The 17,511-nt window shown below is 40.0% G+C and overlaps 2 protein-coding genes across 3 annotated transcripts in view; one reads left to right on the top strand and one right to left on the bottom strand.

Moving 5' to 3' along the window:
• Positions 1-1,037: 1,037 nt before the first annotated feature.
• The window catches only part of ifrd2 (interferon-related developmental regulator 2), a 17,508-nt gene continuing 1,034 nt past the window's right edge, over positions 1,038-17,511 (bottom strand). The window contains exons 2-13 of one of the 2 annotated variants that reach the window (XM_037772328.1): positions 14,487-14,543; positions 8,358-8,474; positions 8,017-8,101; positions 7,465-7,589; positions 7,186-7,343; positions 6,932-6,985; positions 6,641-6,819; positions 6,405-6,513; positions 5,042-5,176; positions 4,782-4,910; positions 3,629-3,721; positions 1,038-3,442 (exon numbers count right to left, since the gene is read on the bottom strand). In XM_037772328.1, coding sequence (XP_037628256.1) covers positions 3,362-3,442; positions 3,629-3,721; positions 4,782-4,910; positions 5,042-5,176; positions 6,405-6,513; positions 6,641-6,819; positions 6,932-6,985; positions 7,186-7,343; positions 7,465-7,589; positions 8,017-8,101; positions 8,358-8,474; positions 14,487-14,543 — 1,322 coding nt within the window. In that variant the 3' untranslated portion in view covers positions 1,038-3,361. The remainder of the gene's footprint in view (positions 3,443-3,628; positions 3,722-4,781; positions 4,911-5,041; positions 5,177-6,404; positions 6,514-6,640; positions 6,820-6,931; positions 6,986-7,185; positions 7,344-7,464; positions 7,590-8,016; positions 8,102-8,357; positions 8,475-14,486; positions 14,544-17,511) is intronic. The other variant, XM_037772329.1, reaches the window with a different exon arrangement.
• The window catches only part of si:dkey-20d21.12 (uncharacterized protein LOC556245 homolog), a 20,260-nt gene continuing 16,863 nt past the window's right edge, over positions 14,115-17,511 (top strand). Inside the window, exon 1 of the mRNA XM_037772338.1 lies at positions 14,115-14,126. The gene's annotated coding sequence lies outside the window, so the exon portion shown is untranslated. The remainder of the gene's footprint in view (positions 14,127-17,511) is intronic.

Genomic DNA, 17,511 nt, shown 5'->3' with positions numbered 1-17,511 from the left:
TCCTATTGTCTTGTTTCACACGCACAATTTCTGAATTTGGGTTGTGTGTATTTCTCCGTATATTGATCGTTTTGATAGATTAACAGTATTAATATAGCACTCAAACCTGTTTTATGATATAAAAGACCTGAAATTCTCACTTTTTTAAAATGTTGGACCTTTAATTTTCAAAAAAAAACTTTGTTTTCCTCATACTGTCTGTCTGAATATGCCATTTCAGTGCATTTCAATGGACCTGCAACGGAATTGCGCTGCTAGGCAACAGTCTGGGTTAATGTTTACTTCCTGTCAGCTGATGTCCTTCACAGCTCTATATATTGTAGATTTGTGACATCACAAATGGACAGAAATCCTTGACAGCTTGTTTCAAAGGCACACTTTCTGGAGTGTGTTCAACATGTGTTTAAGGGATTATTTACTCCTAAATAAAATAAATTCACAATTTGTATCGTTAATTGTCTGCCTGAAAGACTGTATAAACAACATGATCTTGTGGTATCCTTTCAACTGGGTTTAAATATTTAAATGTTTATCTTTATCATCATTCTTAAATCTTTCAAACTTCAGCTGCTTTTTATTTAAAAATCTTTGTCCAAATTTTAAAATTATTAAAAGGAAAAGCGGACCAAACTAAAGTTTGTCATGTCTGTGCGTCAGTCTAACATTGACCTTTTCTTAATATAATCATAGTGGTAAAATCGTAATACTTTCCATCTTAAATTAACGATCCAATTAAGTTCACAATATGTATCAACATTTATTTTCCCCACCGATCCGTTGTTCATGCATCTCCCTTTGTTTGTGTATTTAATGCAGATACACCATTTGATGATTTTAAAGGGGAAGTTCATCTAAAATAAAGTTCTTTTTTAGTGGAAATATCTTGCTCTGTCTCTTATTCTGGTTACCTCATGTCCGATACTTGAGTGTCCCAAGACTCCAGTCCTCGCCAATTCGGTCACCAAAACACCCAAAATTCTAATTAACGACATCTCCTTACAGAACTAACTTTTTGGAAGTACAAAAGACAAAAAGAACATGCTTAAATAGTCTTTATTTCATTTGATCCATCTTCTGTCCACCTGAACCACTGATGAGACAGTTTGGTGAAGCTGTAACATGGGAGGCCTGTGAAACTGTGAAGTTTTCACCAAGGTACTGAAACTCCCAGGCAGCTGTTAAGTTAAATTTAGTATAATCAAAAGCACTTAACCACCATTACAAACACCACCAAACTCCTGATCAGCAGCTCTGGTTGGTGGCCTGTATGTATTTAATCAGAGAGAAAATCATTCAAATGCATCTAATGATTCAAGTACACATCTTCCCATAAACCCCTATGTAAAGTCTATCTGCAATACATGCACATGGATAGATTGTATGACCCACCAACCCGCATTAAAAATATACATGAAAAAACTATAAGTTCTTATTGTCATCAGTATCCCATCATTGTGTATGTAAACAGTTTTTTAATTGAGTTCCTTAAGAAACCACACAGTACTGTTCATTTAATAACTTAAAAGGTAAATTATCCACCAGAAATGGTTATTTTCCTCTCATAAAATATGAATACAAAGATGACAATATTACCTCTTTGATTTTTTTTTTTTTTTTTTTTTTTTTAATTAGGCATCTTCTTGTTTATGTGTTTTATTTCATGATGTTAAATAAAATTCAATTAAAACACTCACGCAAACACCACACACATTTCAGGTTGCATTGTTTGTAAAGTCAGTTTCCGGTTTTGGCAGTTGAAGTAGTAGCCGCTCTGGGTGTCAAAGGACAACAGAGGACGACCGCGGGGATAACGAGGAAGATTTAGCCTAGAGGAGAGGAGAGAATATATTTCCCTGGCTCTTTTTGGCTTTTTGTTACAGAAACTGATGTTTGAACATGAAACTTCAGAGATTAACCAGGACTGGTTACTGGCCAGAAAAAGCAGCTTTATGTGGAAGTGAATAATTAGGATTAAAAAGAGGTGACTGACCTGTCAAGCCAGCAGGCAGCAGTTCAAACTGAGTATCAGAAATAATACCCATCAGCACCAAAGTTTCAGTGACCGTAATGTGGACGCCTCCACAGATCTCAAATATACCTTAAAGCTTCAAAATGTTTGTGTCTTACAATGACACTTAATGCTATACTTTCTACTGATAAAATTAATAAAATAAACTTTTTGATATCTGAAGATTTCTTTTACTCTCCTGTGTGATGAAGTTGTTTCAATTTCACATTAAAAAAAAAAGCATCGTTTTACAGTTGATATTCACTTTGAAGCATCGGAACTGTTATTTGGGAAATACTGTGAGCAATTGACCCTTTGCTAAGTCCCGCCCCTCAAACGCAGACCAATCACAGTGTAGCATCGGTCAGCTTCGACCAGACCACTATCCGTCTCTGCGCCATAGACTCTCATGCAATCCTTCTTCATTTTCAGGTTGGTTTTGTGGATTTCGAGCTACTCCTGGTTAAATAGTTGTGTAACAGTGATACTCGTTACCCGGAGAGGTTGAAAGGAGATACACGTTTCTAAAACGTTACGTTTCTACATAAAAACCTGTGGAGTTGACATTAGCAGAGTACGTTGGCATATCATTAACTAACGGTATTACACAGCTTTGCTGAATAGTTGATTCAGATTGGTTAATCGCAGCGTTCTACGGTCTGTTATTTCGTTATAGCAGACTGTTGCTATGTATAACAGACCGTTGCTATGGACGCAGTTCTGATGTCGGACTCCAGTGGACCTTTTTTTAGTCAAATCATTGATTTCATCATCTTCTGTCTCAATTGCCAGGTGATGGTGGTTCACTTTTACACTGAGATCTGCAGGCTATAGCTTCTATCTTTATCTTTTTAACCTGTTTTCGTTTGACATCCTGATATATCCTTCAAACACATATTGTAGAAGCTTCTGTCTGCTTCTCTCTGAAATCGGCATTTTGTTTTTCCAAAAATTAGCTTGATATTTATGCAGGGAGCGAGTTAGTGACAGTGTGGGCTCTATGGTAGCTCTGACAGCTTGACGGAGTAGCAGTTGGGTGGCGAGGCTTAGCGAAGGGTAAACTGTTGTTGCAATTCACTCCATTTTGTGTCAAAAATGTGTGAAATGAAAATGCCAGCGAGGAGGAACAGTAAAATTGCATGTGGGAGCTAAGACTAAATGTTGGCCATCTTGAATCGGAAGTTTTATTTTGCAGGTGAAGAGCACAAGTGAAAAAAAGCCCTGTTGAGAGTTTGTTGAGTCTTTGTGTTTCTGACAGCTGAAGTGTTGAAGGCATCCTTTTGTATCCATCTCAATAAAGCCCAAGGAGTTCCTCCCGCCTACTCATCCGTTCACTCCATCCCCGTCCTCCTCTCACATGACGTCAGCACGTTTGTCCCTGACTTTGTTCATCTGTTTAGTCCTGGCCTTGAAGGCAGCGGAGTTGAAAAGATGCTGTTGAAGAAAAAGATGAAGAGATGAGTGAAACCATAATAATGCTTCTCAGGCTGGACTCACACTGGATGCCTTCTTTTGTATTTTGTGGCACTTGTAGCTAAACAACGATGCAGCATAAATGAGGAGAAAAATACTGAAAAATGCAATCACACACAGATTCAAGGACAGAAGAGATGCCGTTACCTTCTCAAACCGAGAGATCTTGTTGCCTTTGACAGTAGCGTCCAGGATGAGGGGAGCGCCGAGGCCAAAGATGTCTCTCAGTAGAGGGTTGAACTGCACCAAAACAAAAACACACACTAACAATTAACAACATCGGTTGTGGAGAAAAATGTCCAACTGTGAAACTACTGATTCTTCATGTTATGGCGAGACCTTCAACAGTCAAACAAACAGGGGATCAGGCTGGATTTGAAATATGTGCATATGACAGCTTTGAAAATCCACTATTCACCTTCAACATCTACTAAAATATGGAGAATTTAATTGAATTAACTAAAGTATAAACTCATCTTGCCTATCAAGGACCTAAATTAGTGTTTTCACTCAAAAACCAGTGTTCGTAGGGGCCGTGTCCACCAAAGCGTTTTTTCCTGAGGTCAATATTTGAATGCTTTGCAATGGGAGTGCCATGTATTTACACTATGGTAAAAGCACCAGCAGAGTGACGAGGCACTGAGTGTGTTTTATGTGCCGAGCACTGCACGTTTTTGGATAAAACACTACGTTCGTCACGGTCACTTTTTACCCAGCCGTCCAATCACAGTGTAGGAGGGGCGGGACAAATAGCCAACCACAAAGATGTGATTAAATGTGTTTTATTATGAGTATGTTGTGGTCTTACTGTGTATGTTATGCTGTTGTTTTATTGTTTTTACAGTGGACTTCATGTTGTCCTCATGTCTGCAGCACTGGACCAAACGAAGTTCCCCATGTGGGGTAATAAAGTTGATCTGAATCTGAACCCAATTATTGTACTCGCCAAGATTTTTCCTCATTCACAAAATCTCATTAACCGTTCTCTATCCCTACATGCTTCAGCCTTCCCTTCATCCAGAGCAAGCTATATCTATGGAGCAAGCACTCTACCTTGTGCTGACATGTTTACTACCACGGATATTCCGTATCATAGCAACCAGACGGAACTCAATGGAAGCAAAAAATATGTGGCACAAAAGCAATCACACGACGCCGCTGACAAACTGACAGAAAATGAGTGGACCGTGAATGAGGCTGTATGAATAACTTCTTTTCACCTGCTCACGCACACTGCAGCAATCAAAACCCTACGCAGCACTGCTGGGACACAAACATGTTATTATTGCGTTTTCCTGACCTGTAGATGGTGTCTGACTCCAGACTCCATGATCTCTTTGAAAGCGTCGTAGATTCTTCTCCTCATCCAGCTGTCGATGTAAACGCCCTCCAGTCCAAACCTGATCCTCTCCACGGTGAAGTCCTCGTTCTGCAGGAGAAGAGAGGGGACATCACAAAGTCAAAGCCCGGGCAGATGTGCACAACTTCAAATTTGAAATGGACCAATAGTTCAGGGATTGATTTACTAACATAGAAGTACAAAATATCATCATTGCATACCTCTATGTAATGTAGCACCTCTCTGAAGATGGAGCGCTGTTTCCGCCGGTCGTTCTTGGCTCGGTGCTTGTTGCCGTCTGTTGCTAAACTCTTCAGACTTTCACACAGACTTACAACGTCCTCCACCTCAAATTCCTACACACAAGTGACACAATTGTAGCACGTAAACATCACTTTAAAACCAGAAAACCCCTTAGACCATGGACATGGGTATATAGGTAAAAGAAGTATACACCGTATTTGTTTCAGCAGTGCGTGTGTGTGCGCTCCCAAAGCTACTCAAGCTGAGTGTACAGCGGATCGCTAACCTGCCTTCGCCAGACTGACTGACAGCAGACATTTACTGAACCAAAACAGTTTTCATGTTGGTTCCATGGGAAGAAATCAACAGTGTTTGATGTATTAATTAATTGATTTTATTTCCCTGCCCACCGTAGTGAATGAGGGGAATCTGACTGCAATGAATCAGGCACGCTCACAGACAGACTAGGAGAGATCTGTGCAGAAGGAATTAAACCAGCAGCTGAGTAGCCAGGAAACGACAGAAGGACATTTTAGAGAACATTGTAATAGTTCGAATTTGAAAAAAACTATGAAACTCCATGAAGTCTATTACAAACTTGAAACCAGCTAAGAAGTGCTTAGTCACTTCAGATGACCTGAAAATGACTAATGATTAAATCATTTTTATATTAGATTTGAGTCTTTATGTATTATGGAGCTGGACTCTTCATCCCCCACTGAGTGTGTAGAGAACAGACTGTGGATCGATCCACAAAATGTCCAGTATTTTCTTAAACAGGTCTTTTTAAAGAAGGCTATTGGACCCGATCGGATTGTGCTTTTCTTTTAAAAACTTCCTCTGATATTCAAGAGGTTCCTGCTCTTTGGAAACGCTCTGAAATTATTCCTGTGCCAAAGAAAACAATGATTTTTAGACCAGCTGTTCTTACATAAGTTGTGATGAAATGCCTTGAGAAATGTGTCTCGGTTAATATCTTCTGTGTGCTGGTGTTGTGTAACCATATGTGTTGACGGGTCTAGCTTTGGAGAGTCCAAGTCATATTTTCACGGGAAAATAAAGTATTTATCTCCCATTTAATGTAGATAAGTTCATAACACATATACAGCAGGATACTTGTGTGATTTAAACAGATGTCTATGCAGAATACGCTTCACGAAATGCAACAAAATAACTGAAGGGTATAAAAAACGCAGGGGGGTCTCCATCACAGTTGTGCATCTCACGGAGTCAGTGCAGATTGATACGTTTGATAAAATGGAAGCATATCTGTTTCGTGAGACGTGCGAGTGACGGACGTCAAAAACGCTTCTAGAAATGCTTTCGTATATGTGTGTTTACCTCGTCTATATCTCGTCCCAGCTCCACCAGCAGGGCGATGGTCTCTCCCACTGCTATCCTGTAGTTGACGTCGCTGCTCTGCAGACACGCCTGCAGTTTGGGGAGGTGACTGCGGGGAGAGAATCACTGTTAGTTACACTATTAGTCACCGTTTTTAGTTAGTCAACATGATTTATCATAACGTCACACCCCATGAAGGTCAACAGAACTAAAGTGATTTGTTTGTTTACACTCACAGGTCGAGCAGCACAGTCAGTCTAGATGCGGGACAGATGGTGACCAGCAGCGACCAGGCCTGCAGGGCGGCGGTGTGGAGGCTTGGACTGCCTGGTTTGGGTGTCGGCAGTGTTCCCTCTCTGTTTGGGTAGGAAGACATGAACACGGTCTCCAGAAGGGCCAACGACTTAATCAAGTCCTGGAGGGGAAAAAGAGAGAGAAAATGTAATGACGGATTTCCCTGTACCCCCCTCCAGTGAGAATTATGAGTGTCATGATGGATTCAGCCTTTGAGAGCAAGTTGTTCTCACCTCTCCTTCTTCAGCGGTAGAGACATAACAGCACATCCCCAGAGCTCTGGCACACTGATGGAGACAGATGCAATAAAAAGTCAAATAACCAAACATTCAGTTAAACATGGACAGACAGAGTGAAGCTGTGATGCAAATATGAGGTTTGCTAACATCAAACCACATATGACCACTGCAATAGAGTTGTTGCAAATGAAACTCCATTTCCAAAGTTTTGCACGATATCAGAGAAGGTGTAATATGTGATTACTCACACTCTGGCGGGCTGCTATGCTGGCACTGTTGTCTAACAGGATGGCGGTGAGGATGGGGCGAAGCATCTTGAAGCCCTCCTCTGCCTCGTCTCCACCCCCAAGCTGGATACAGAGCAGGGTGAAGACGGTGGCCGCCGCAGCCTGCTCTTCTGCACTGCCTGGAGGGAAAAGAACGTTTTTAATTGATTAACTGCAGTTGTTGTTGATTGTGTTTCTGTTCCACCTTGAGAATCAGAGGATGAAGTGTTTTCTGCACTAGCAGGTCCCGTTTCATCTTACCCTTTTTAAGGCTCCTTTCCATGCAGTCGCTGATTGTTAGGCGTCTCTCTGTCAGGAAGTCGTACAGCACTCTGGAGGAGAAGGCCTGTCTCAATGACTCCAGACCTGCTAGACGCGTCTTAGAGCTGAGAGAGAGGAGACCAAGGTTTGAGTTAATGGGAACATTTTTTAGTAACATCATTTCCTGCAATATCTACTACTGTCTGGTGTTGCACCATCACTTTGCATGTGTTACTGTTTATTACTACAAAACACGGTTAGACACGCACATCCAGTGTCCGATAGAATGGCTGCTGGATCAAAGAAATATAGCAGAATAAAACAGATTTGCAAATCGAAATAGCTCCCTTTAGAAGGACTTCCATTTTTATTATGCTGTAACGTATCGAGCACCAGACTCTTCCTCAGACGTTACAGCATAATACAAATCCTTCTAACGGAAGCTAAAGTATTTGGTGTGCAGATCTATCTGTTTTATTCCTGTTTATTGGTGTCATTTCCTATTTTTATTGTTCATAGTGACTGGGCAAAAGCAAAACAACATAACCTCACCTCTTATCCATCAGGTTGTCTATACACTGCTTGAGTTTATCTTCTGTTTCATCCTGGGCAGTCTGCTCGTCCACCTGCTCTCCTCCTGTGTTTGGACAGTCAACACACACAGGAATTTGTTAACTCTTTGCAACTTTAATGGCTCAGTTTAGGGGGGGGAAATGTAAATAATGCATGTGAGTTTCACGGTCACAACACAAAAAAAGGAATCTAAAATACACTATAAAATGTTGGCTGCATTAATTTCCTTTTGTGTGTGTAAGCAGCATCTTAGCTTTCATCAAAAATAAATATGGTAATAAAAAGCATCTGTAATGTATTATCTGCATTCATGTACAAACCTGTACCCTCTTCCATCACTGAGGTGTTTTCACTGGCACTGCTGCAGTGGCTGAGAACATCAGACGTCAGCTCATCGTCGCTGGCACCCGACTCTCCCTTCACCCCATTCTTCATACCTAGAGGAAGAAAAAAAGACAGATGGTTAAATGGTGAGACGAGGGAATAAAGAAGGAGAGAGGAGGGATATGAAGACAGATGTGGGAAAGGAGAGAACAAGGATTGTTTTATTTACAAAATGAAGGATGAGAAATATTAATAACAATTCAAAGCTCACACTTTCTCTGTTTTTGTTGGTTATGTCAAAGGAGTCAATGGATGAATCATCCCTAAATCATGATATGAGTTAACAAACACATCTCTATCAGTGAACATATTTCTACCGTCGCTCGGTATATACCGTCACATCGCCCAACCTGAGAACTGATAAGCTCGCTAACAGTGGTTGTTATGGCAGTGACAGAGTAGGAACAAGAAATAATGAGGAACACTAGGTCAGAAATATATCTAAAAGTTTCCAAAGAAGAAGCCACAACATTGTTGGGCAACAACATGTGTTGTCTAGTCCTGTACTTTCTTTTCCTCACACAAGGGAGTGGACAAAATAGCAGAAACACTTGACACTAGAATCACAGAGTGCTACAGAAATGAGTCCTAAAACCCGGAAAAGAGTTTTAGCACTTCCGGTTCCCTCGTCTGGAAGTCAATGGGTTTTTAGTTAGCTGCCTGAAGTAAGGTCTGTGGTTAACACAAGCTGAAGAGATTTTAACGTTTTGTCCTACGACATAAAATACGTCAGTAAATACCCCACTCGTGAATTTTGAAACTTTTATATGTCTTTACACAGGCGGTTGCTAACAAGTGGCTAAATGAGACTACTAAATGACATCCCAACAACTCGTCCGCCTTTACAGCCTCGTTGTGTATACTCACGCTCATGCGTCCGTGGTGTGGTTAATTTAAAGCCTTTTTACTTCTGGCGATTGCATTCACGCTTCAAAAACCATAAAGGTGGTGTTCATTTGTGAAGAATATCTTGCTGAACAAAACGTGTAAGTATCATAAACGTTTGTTTGACACAGTGCTTATTTTCTGCAATAATCCAAAACCCAATGGAAAACTTATGGCTAATGGGTATTTTTAATAAGAGAGATTTTACATCAATTAAATGGTTATTGGGGTGTTTTATTGGATACACTTACATAGTGAAATGTCTGGACAGAAAACTATTTTTTAACAGCCAGTTATGATCTCTATAAAATGTTTAAGTGCATCAAAATGGCAGCTGGTTAAATGTGAAAGTGAAATAAAAAGCTCTAACAGGACACATCCCAAAATTAACCAGAATCTGGCTGGAGGCCATTTCCCCAGCAGTGACTAATAGCATTTTTAGGGAAGCTGACTGTAGCCTTTACTCTGCTCAGCTGTCTCTCTTTGTCAGTAACTGTACACCAGTAGACTTCTTCTTACGAGCAGACACACACCAACACACTCATACCCACACCAACACACTCATACCCACACACACACACACACACACAGGGATGAATGGCAAACACAAGCCAACACTGAGGACGTAGAGTGTTCTTCTATCTTTGAAGCATCGAACCTCCTCCTCAGATACTGAAGACTAGACTCCTCCAACTTACTGTATATAAATAACCAGCAGGGTTATTCAAACTGTAATATGACTTCTATCTGAGGTAACTGCACCTATGCAGTGTGGCTTTAAGTAAAGATTAAAAAGATGTCAGCCCTGTTACAGTATGATGACTTAAGTGTATTTTAATTTATTTAATTCTCTGTATTTTTTATATCTGCTCTCCAATATGCCATTGTCGTGTTATATTATCAATCTCACCCACACAGGGGCTGATGTTCTCTATGTTTATAATCAGGACATAATGACAGGAAGTAGCAGATGATGTATGGGAAGGATTTCCCATGAGGCAATTCTCCATCATATTTTATGTTTTTATTGCAGGTGGTAATTTCACTGTTTCAACACAGCTCTACCATGTGTGTGTGTGTGTGTGTGTGTAGGAGAAGGAGTGTGTCAGTTTGTTACACAGAATCTGAACACAACAGGGGGTAAGAGCCAGGCAGGCTAAGCTAAGCTAACCCTCAGGTTCCTGCTGGCTCAGGACTTTCTACTGTTGGTGGGATTACTGGAGACCAGAGAGGCCATTCATGTATTCATTCATTCAGTGTGTACGATCCAGAATGGTCAGACTGCGTGAGTTTGTGTGTGTTCATGTTCAGGTCAACCAGGACAGTCGAGGTAATGCAGAGGTCACTTTTGGTGTTGCAGCAATGCAACATGGAAGTTGTAGTTGTGCAGAGCTGTGAAGCGTAATCGATTAATCAATTAGTTGTCAACTATCAAACTAATCATCAACGAGTTTGATAATTGATAATCAGTTTCTGAGTAATTTTTTATGAGAAAAAAAAGTAAAAAATATCTGATTCCAGCTTCTTTGATGTGAATATTTTCTGGTTTCTTTACTCCTCTATGGCAGTAAACTGAATGTCTTTGAATTGCGGACAAAACAAGACATTTGAGGACGTCATCTTGGACTTTAGGAAACACTGAACGACATTGTTCACCATATTATAGACCAAACAACTAATCGATTCATCGAGAAAATAGATTAATCGACACTAAAAATAATCATTAGTTGCAGCCCTAAAACATTATTAATATGGCTGTCTTCGACCAAAGAAATTCTTAGTTGACTAACACTCATACGATTTTGTCGAATAATCGATTATTTGATTTAAATCGACAGATCTGTAAAACAAAAAAGAAAAAGAAAAAATCAAAAAGAAACACCACTTTAAATCTTGTGTTTAGCAGAGATGTGTTCATAGGTTTCTTGGAAATAAGTAATTCAGCATGAAAAAAAGCATAAAAAATGAGTAATCGACTAAAGAAAACTTAGTTGACTAAGACCAAAACGATCGACTAAGAGGGGGCAGCATTAATTATTAGACTACCTGCAATAATATCAAGTTCTGTTGTTCCACTCTGCTTTAGGTACAAGCTCAATGCCTACTACGAATATACAGTAAATATGACAACTAGCAACACATTGGGCGACAGTAGCTCAGTCCATAGGGACGTGGCTTGGGAACCGGACCACGTGCGGAGTGAGTACTGTCAGCTGGAGAGGAGCCAGTCCCCCTCCTGGGCAGCTAAAACTGCTCCTCGGACACTGTATAGTAGCTGCCCACTACTCCTAATATACAATATACAAGGATGGGTTAAATGCAGTAGCTACATTTCACTGTGCTTAAGCTGTGCAATGTGCGCCAATAAAATTGGATTTACATTTTACATTTACATTACATTTACATTTCTCTGATATCATTCAGCTAATTCCACCTGTAAGAATCTTCCAGAGAAGAATTCAAAAGCAGCTAAAAGAGTAGCTGGGTGCAGGACTATATTTGAGCTCAGAATGTGTAAACTGTGAAGTTATTGTTGTCTGACTTTTCTTTACACTGCAGAAGTGAAGCATTCAGGGTGGAAGTTATCTTCAGCCACAAGCAGCTGAATTCCTGCTGTGGCTGACAGGTTTACCACTGTGTACCAGACTGACATTTAAAGGCTCTTCTGTATTCTTCTGAAATTACTATAGGAGGGAAAATAGAGGCAGCTGCAGTAAAAATGGTTAAACCTGTTTTGGCACTGTAGATTTAACTCTACACATCTTACTGTTGGCTGCTGCTGCTGGGGAAATATTTTACAAATGAGCTGACTGGATAATAGATGGATAATTGCTCAATGCCAAAACTGTACTGTACAGTAATGACAATAGTTGTATGATGTGTTTCTATTAATAGCTGCTTTATCACTTGCATCAGTATATGACACAGTCAGTTGTAAAACTGGGTGTGTAAGTGCTTATACTTCTGAACTGGTAACAAAGTAAATTGAATTTAATTGATTTTTTTACTGACAAAATATTAGGGGAATATATGATATATGTGATGTATAATATATATATATATATATATATATATATATAGTCTGACTTGGAATTCATAAAAGTTGCTGTGTTTTCTGCTGTTTTTTAGTGATAAACTTGTGGATAATCCAGTTTTTCATTGTTGGAAGATAAACCTGAATGCAGCCCTGACAACTCTGCTTTCCATATGTAATATTCTACACATGGCACGACAGCCCGCGGCCTCTCTCCTTTACAAAACTACCGTTCACAGCCGATATAACACCCCTGCCTGCGAGCCAGTATCACTCACTAATTTCCCAGTCTTCGTCCTTGAACCCCCGGCCACTGAACAGGTTACTCCCTCAAAGACACACAAACGCAAACACACACAGCTGCACACCTTCCCACGCAGGCCTGCCCACACACTGCTCAGTTATGGATAGTGTGAGCTCCCTGCCACGACTCACGTGTCGTCTCCACTTCGCTACTTTATGCTTACATAGCAATCACTCAAACAGCACCAGCAGTCAGTCAGTCCGTCCCTGAGGGACGATGAGGACATGCTGACGGACAAATCAGAAGTCCAAGCCAAAGGGGTGGGAGCTCGTCTGAGTCCCCTGAACATGGCCTTGTAGTACAGGCTTTAAATGGAAGACTAAATTAACACGTGTTCACTCTACGAGCTGTCGGCTCACTACAACTTCACAAATGTAATTCTGTCACATTTGTTATACGTAGAGATTTGAGGAAAGTTGCAATTTTAACTCTTAATCAACCAATCAATAAAACATTACTTGTACAAGTATTAAAACAAATAAACACATGACAGCAGTAATGTGGGATGGGAAAGCCACAAAGAGTCATGCCGACAAACAATTACAAATTAAACTAACTCCTGTGTATCATGCAGTGTGGTGAGAACAGTGCCAAGAATGTTACACTGGCATTTAATGTTACATTAACATTTGCATAAGAGAGCGACACAGTCTCACGGCAGTTCGTTAAATTGTCACGAAACTGAATCTATTTGATTCTTGTACACAGACACAAATTGCCCTTTTTTGTCGGGACACTCAGCACGACTTTCAACGACGTATTTTTCAAACTTTTTCGTACGAATGTCCAACAACACGTTACGCACGTGTGGATTTCCGCTCCAGTCTTTTCAAAATAAAACTACTTAGTAAGGTTTAGGCAACAAACTACTTAATCAGGCTTAGGAAAAGATCGACTTGGTTAGGCTAAGGCAACAAAACTGCTTAGTTAGGTTTAAGAAAAGATCGTGGTTTGGGTTATAATAACTTCAGAAGTGACGTAATTTAAGTACAGAAGTTACGTAAGAAATAAATCAACTCTGACTTCTGGTTTCACACGTGACATGAACAGCGATCTCCTGTGCCAAAGTCCAGTGTTTTTTTATCCACGATCCACCCCAACCTCCTCCCTATGAGGCGTTACATGGATTACATGCAAATTGATTTCATGCTGACCTAATCACAAAACAAATTTAAATTCGTGTCTACGTATACGAATCAGTGCATTCAATTTAATGACTATTTCACAAACTGCTGTGCGACTGGGCTGAAGAGAGAGAGAGAAAGTCACTCCAGAAAGCAATGACTGCCTGCATCCAAACTTTTCTGCTGTCAGTGCAGGAAAGAAAAAGAGGTTGGATGGTCGAAGAGATTTCAACCAAATTAATGGCACGATGGGAGCACACTCAGACTATTAGGCAAAGTAGATGATGATGAAGCAAGACCAGATGTTAGCAGCTAAGTGAACAGCTTGGGTGGATGAGAAGGTCAGATGTGGATAAACGTCCTTTACAGTCCTGTGCTGTTCGTCTTTTAAGCAGCCATCAAACTCAGCATGGCGGTGGGGCGTTAACTTGTGGTGTTCAAGCGTGACATGCACAAAGACCGAAGAAACTAAAGTGATTTTAATGCCACTGTGCTGCAAAACCACAAAGAGGCTGTCAGCCAATACAGTAAGCAGCCTCAGCAGGTAATGTATGAGGAATGGAGAAGTTAAAACTTTTCAGTGCAGCTGGGGAAAATAACACGGTGAGTTTAGCACGAGAGAGGCTGGTGGGTTTGCTGCATGCACTGCAGCGAGATTCAAGAGTTTCTTGAGTTGGACACGAAGCTGGGGTCAGGGGTCAAGGATAAGAGGAGTTACCTTTCAGCGAGGCTTTAGCCGACAGCTGCAGCTGAAGAACCTCTTGACGAAGAGAGCCTGGAGATAACGTATGGACCGAGGGATAAATGGATGGATGAAATAAAGGGTGTATGGTGGACGGATGCATAAATGAAAGGAAAGATAGGTAAAAAAAAAAAAATGACCATGGTGGAGAAGAAAACATCAGAAGTGAGCTCCATTTCCCCAGTCATGAAACTTTGCGTTGCAAAATACTGATGCACGATTAACAAGACTGCACAATTAAGAAGCCGTAAATTAGCAAGTTAGTTATCATAAAATTGACACAGATGTGCAAATATGTTACCACACCCCCTCTATATTTAATCTTTCACAGAAATCTACATCCCTCAAAAATGTGCATGCGTGTTGGTGTTAGGGATGTCACGAGAACCGATACTTCGGTACCAAGTCGATGCCCAAATTTTAAAAAAGTGACGGTACTCTTTTTCTACAGTACCAAAGGTACCGTACGATGCAGTGAGGAAAATTTTCCCACCAGTTAATAAACTTGTGACAACACCGGTGTCACCAATTACACCGGACATTTTACAAGAAAGATTACGGTCAACATTTGCAGAGCACTGACTCTGATCTTCACCGTCGGGTGGCGGTGTGTCTGGCCTCTCCGGTAGCACTTTTGCTGCGGGGCTCCACTGCGGGGGTCTACCTGGCACCGCTGCTCCATGCACACCCGCTGTGACAGCTCCATCCACCTTGCGGCGATTACCTCATTAACGTTATGGTTCCCTTATAGCATTGGGATTAAACGTGAAATATTGCCAAATAGGTGTGTTTTCTTTTCGCTTCGACAATAAATCGTCTGCCTCCTGCTCCTACTACTCTGAACTGACGGACCAGATGCATTCACGGTCAGTATGTAGCGCTAAAATGAAAAAAAAAAAAATGGGTCAATTCTTTTTATATATTACTTAAAGGCTACATGCCTCTGTTTTTTTTAATGTTCAAATGTTTTTAATTAAAGAGTATGTCTTGAATAACATGGGATTTATTTTATTTTTTTTACCGTGGTATCGAATTGGTATCGAGAACCGTGGAAATTCACCGGTATTGGTATCGACTACTAGATTTCTGGTATCGTGACATCCCTAGTTGGTGTGTGTGTGTGTGGCACGTGTGTACCTCACAGATGACGTCACTCTATACAACGTGAGGGGGCTGTAACGCCCTTCAGGCACATGCATGCTCCACACCAGCACTGTACAACCACTAAAAACCGTGCAAGCAGCAACTTAACTGCATGTAAAGGAACAGAAATCACGTGTAAAAAAATGCACTGAGAGACCTTGTTGAACCCTGTTGCACTGAGTTGCTCCTCTTCAGCACAGTTTTAACCCTATTGCTGCTAAAAATAACATGTGGTTATAACCTATACCCTACATGTGTAGCTTTAGCAAATCAGGCTCCTGAACGCCAGCAGTTAACCACACAATGAAGCACACTTTCTTGGCCTATTATTCACACTTTCTTGCACTATTATTCACACTTTCTTGCACTATTATTCACACTTTCTTGGGACTATTATTCACACTTTCTTGGACTATTATTCATATTATTCAATGATCCAAGAAAGTTTGCCCCATACAATGAATCACACTTTCTTGGCCTATTATTCACACTTTCTTGCACTATTATTCACACTTTCTTGGGACTATTACTCACACTTTCTTGCACTATTATTCACACTTTCTTGGGACTATTATTCATACTTTCTTGCACTATTATTCACACTTTCATGGGACTATTATTCACACTTTCTTGGGACTATTATTCATACTTTCTTGCACTATTATTCACACTTTCATGGGACTATTATTCACACTTTCTTGGGACTATTATTCATACTTTCTTGCACTATTATTCACACTTTCTTGCACTATTATTCACACTTTCTTGGGACTATTATTCACACTTTCTTGGCCTATTATTCACACTTTCTTGCACTATTATTCACACTTTCTTGGGACTATTATTCACACTTTCTTGGACTATTATTCACACTTTCTTGCACTATTATTCACACTTTCTTGGGACTATTATTCACACTTTCTTGCACTATTATTCACACTTTCTTGGGACTATTATTCACACTTTCTTGGACTATTATTCATATTATTCAATGATCCAAGAAAGTTTGCCCCATACAATGAATCACACTTTCTTGGCCTATTATTCACACTTTCTTGCACTATTATTCACACTTTCTTGGGACTATTATTCACACTTTCTTGGGACTATTATTCACACTTTCTTGCACTATTATTCACACTTTCTTGGGACTATTATTCACACTTTCTTGCACTATTATTCACACTTTCTTGGGACTATTATTCACACTTTCTTGCACTATTATTCACACTTTCTTGGGACTATTATTCACACTTTCTTGCACTATTATTCACACTTTCTTGGGACTATTATTCACACTTTCTTGGACTATTATTCATATTATTCAATGATCCAAGAAAGTTTGCCCCATACAATGAATCACACTTTCTTGGCCTATTATTCACACTTTCTTGCACTATTATTCACACTTTCTTGCACTATTATTCATACTTTCTTGCACTATTATTCATATTATTCAATGATCCAAGAAAGTTTGCCCCATACAATGAATCACACTTTCTTGGCCTATTATTCACACTTTCTTGCACTATTATTCACACTTTCTTGCACTATTATTCACACTTTCTTGGGACTATTATTCACACTTTCTTGCACTATTATTCACACTTTCTTGGGATTATTATTCACACTTTCTTGCACTATTATTCACACTTTCTTGGGACTATTATTCACACTTTCTTGCACTATTATTCACACTTTCTTGGGACTATTATTCACACTTTCTTGCACTATTATTCACACTTTCTTGGGACTATTATTCACACTTTCTTGGACTATTATTCATATTATTCAATGATCCAAGAAAGTTTGCCCCATACAATGAATCACACTTTCTTGGCCTATTATTCACACTTTC

This window comes from Sebastes umbrosus, chromosome 6 (genome assembly GCF_015220745.1).
Source record: "Sebastes umbrosus isolate fSebUmb1 chromosome 6, fSebUmb1.pri, whole genome shotgun sequence".
Lineage (NCBI taxonomy): Eukaryota > Metazoa > Chordata > Actinopteri > Perciformes > Sebastidae > Sebastes > Sebastes umbrosus.
This window is presented reverse-complemented; position numbering and strand designations above follow the sequence as displayed.